This window comes from Helobdella robusta, assembly GCF_000326865.2.
Source record: "Helobdella robusta unplaced genomic scaffold HELROscaffold_21, whole genome shotgun sequence".
In the NCBI taxonomy this organism is placed as follows: domain Eukaryota; kingdom Metazoa; phylum Annelida; class Clitellata; order Rhynchobdellida; family Glossiphoniidae; genus Helobdella; species Helobdella robusta.
The window spans coordinates 2,490-6,302 of NW_008704124.1; the positions used below are offsets into that span (position 1 = coordinate 2,490).

General features: G+C 37.3%; 1 protein-coding gene across 1 annotated transcript; it reads right to left on the minus strand.

Annotated features, from left to right (window-relative positions):
* Nucleotides 1–1,409: 1,409 nt before the first annotated feature.
* Nucleotides 1,410–3,813, minus strand: HELRODRAFT_171484 (hypothetical protein; the record flags this gene model as incomplete). The annotated part of the gene is made up of 2 exons (XM_009018219.1): nt 1,410–1,567; nt 3,465–3,813. The coding sequence occupies 2 exons, from the start codon at nt 3,811–3,813 to the stop codon at nt 1,410–1,412; spliced, it is 507 nt and encodes a 168-aa protein (XP_009016467.1).

Sequence of the window (3,813 nt, forward strand, 5' to 3'; positions counted from 1 at the left end):
AGAAAGACAATTTGAAAAATTAATGCAAAAGATTATTTATTTATTAAATTATCTGTTTATTCATTTCATGGCCAGCTGGTATTGTTTTCTATATGTATGTATGCATCGTTATTATTTCAATATTTAAGATAATATTAATAGTGTTTTATAAAAATAAATGTGAAACGCTTCATTTTTCCCGTAACTCACTCAGTGGACATCATTCAACTTAATACTCATTGCAAATGCTGACGTTGGTGACTGACCATGATAAGAGATGGTGGGGGCTGTGCTGTAAAAATTGCTACAATTATAAAGAGCTCTAGTGATAATGAGATTGATAAGAACGATGACGATTATGGTTACTTGAATGATGACAATAATGATGATGACAGTAATGATTAAGACAGTAACGATGATAAAAGTAACCATGATGATGACAGTAATGATGATGATGACATTAACGATGATGACGTTTCAGAATGTGAGCTAAACTATTGAGGAACCAGGCGATTATATGCCGGTCCATTAGTTAAACATCGCATGCTGTCTTGGAAGACGGGCGTGGAGTGCCTGATTAATTGTACGGCGTTTAACTTGATCAATGCGTAGATCAATTGTTTGGACTACTTAATGAGCTGATGATGCATTGGGATAATTTAAAGTAAACATCTTCCTGTTTAGTATGTTTGTGTGTCGGTGATTCTACGTTTGAATGTGTTGTTCTGTCCGTCTGTGTTTGTTCGTCTGTTTTTATGTGCGTCCGTGTGATTCTACGTTTGAATGTGTTGTTCTGTCCGTCTGTGTTTGTTCGTGTTCGTCTGTTTTTATGTGCGTCCGTGTAATTTATCATTTACATTTACAACACATTCTATAGACTGGCTTTTCAAAAAACTGTTGATGTGTTGATATTTACTAATTAAAAAAAACGAATAATTTAAAATTTAAAAAAGTGAAATATTAATAAAAGTAGAAAACTTGTGAAGGAAACAAAAGAGGATGTAGATATGGAGCGAGCAGGATGAAAGAAAAACATAGCCATTATAACAGCAGGAAGGAACAGTGAGGAACCTCTTAGCGGCAGACGTGCAAATTCATTCAACCTCGAAACAACGAACATGCAAGATTGAAAAATGCAATAAACATCATCTTGATGTCATTAAGCAGCGAATAAAATCAAACACAACCATCACGGTATGTAAATAAACTTACGTAAAAACTATAACGTTAAAACGTAAGAACACGCCAACGTATCAATACATCACAAATCATTGAACATCAATCTTATTAAAATACTCATAATATTAACATAAATGGAACATGATGCATGAATACATTCAGGTATTATATTATATTATATATACATATGCATACATTATAAATATGTATTATATTATATTACTTTATATATAATTAGTTTATTTAATTATTTATTTATTAAAAATTATATACAATATTAGTGTGAGGTATGTCCAAGACAACAAACATATTAGAGATATTGTGATTGTCACATTTTCTTGCTCGTTAACCTTCCAATCTGTGGAAACTTTCAATGGAAACTGTTCTGGAATGCAGGTATCATGGCCCCCTGGATTAAATTTTTTTTTAATTTTTATAAAATTTGTTTTTCTATTTTTATTCTCTTTAATTTAAAACGTAAAATAAAATATTGAAAAGGAACGTTAATCAGAGATCAACATGTACCTATCGCGTTCGCACAACCAAGACGATATAACCTTAACCAAACACACTATAACAGAATCCAGCAGATAATCAAACACAGGGCCAGGTACATAAAAATATAAGGGGAGCATATCACACCTATATATCAGCACACCTGCTTTCTTAATTACACACAAACACCTACCTAGCTGTGTCTACATATTGAAACATATGCATGCGTGCGTTTTAAATTGGTTCCAGCCCCACACACACACACGCACACACACATGCACACGCACACATACACACACATATACACACACAAACACACACACACAACGACACTCAATCATACAACCGCACTCAAGTTCATTAATACAAAAATTTAAACATTTCTACTGAACAATTCTAACATCATCGTCATCGTCGTCTGAGTTTATTGAAGAAATACCACGATTGTGAGTTTGGGTGTGTTTGTGTGTGTGTTTATTTGTTTTTTATGTGTTTTTGTATGTGTTTATGATCTAATCATGTTTGCTAATTTTAAACGATGAAAATGCAAAACTCTGTGAAGAAAAACACGGCTTGTGCTTCTGGATATAACACATATTAATCTACTTAATAATTAAAAAGCATCAGGTACCAAGTACCAAACATATATTTTAACTTAACAAGGAGGTACTTGAGCACTAACAAACCAATCCTTAGTAACCTGACTAGAAACTCACAACACCAGCTCACACACACACACACACACACACACACACACACACACACACACACACACACACACACACACACACACAAAGCGTTGTTGCATATGCAAGTATAGTACAGAGTACACACAAGTGCTCTACCTACAAGCGTTCAATCAAGCGAGATGCAAACGTTTTCAATTATCAAAAAAGTACGAAACATGCCCCTCTGTCAAATCCGTGAACGCACGTTCGCCATAAATTTCAAAAGTACCCAGTTCAGTTCAGCTCTGAAGTATGCAGTAACATCATAACCGCAAAAAGATAAGCACCAGAAGCGCAAATAATTTTCTCCTGAAAAATATTTTTAGCTCATCACAGACATATTCAACGTTACATAAAGAGCAAATACTTTGGAATTAAAATCAGTCTGTAATCACCACACCCCATCAACATTATCATCACCATCATCCCCATAAATGTATATCACCACTGTCCAAACTTCTGCATCTCTTCCCACAAGATCACAGTTGAAATCGCAAAACTTACTTCATCTATTTAACTTCCCTACCTATTAAAATAACTGTCTCTTGATAGATCATCACATGCGCTCACACACACACACATACATACATACATACATACATACATACATACATACATACATACATACATACATACATACATACATACATACATATATGCCCCTGCTCCGGCAATCTTTCACGAATCTTGGTACCCCACCAGCATCACCCAACCATGCAAAACATTTTCAAGCTCGGTTGCTAGAAGAGGCATACAAAACAACTTTTCAGTTTTTGTTGTCCTCTAGTCCCGACGATGCAACTTCGGCTCGTCTGCTGGCCGCGTCAAGCGACGCGAGCTGCGGTTGGTTGAGATCCTGGCCCAACTCATCGGTGGGTACCCGACTGGATGATGAGACGGTCAGGATGGCTATTGGTTTTCGTCTGGGTTTAACGGTCCACCATAAATATCTGTGTAGGTGCGGTGCGGAAGCTAACGAACTCGGTCACCACGGCCTGGTCTGTCGTTTAGGTGGAGGTCGTCAGTTGCGCCATTCCGCGTTAAATGATTACATCTGCCGGCTTTTCTCCAAGGCTTCAATACCCGTTCTTAAAGAGCCCTCGGGAATTTCCGCGTTGGATGGAAAACGCCCGGATGGCTGAACGTTGATTCCTTGGAGAGCCGGTAGATGCCTGGCGTGGGACGTAACCGTTCCGGGCACATTAGCGGAACGGTACGTGCACTTAACCAGCAAAGAAAGTGGTTTGGCCGCAACCAGGGCATCGGATGAAAAGTTTAAAAAATATGAAGGTGCCCTGCCCTCGATGGATTTTTTACCTGTTTGCATCGAGGTTCTTGGCCCGATGGACAACAACACTTCAATATTTTTTAAAAAGATTTGCAAAATGATAAGTGGCAGGTCCGGCGACAGCAGAGAGCTATTTTTCGCCAT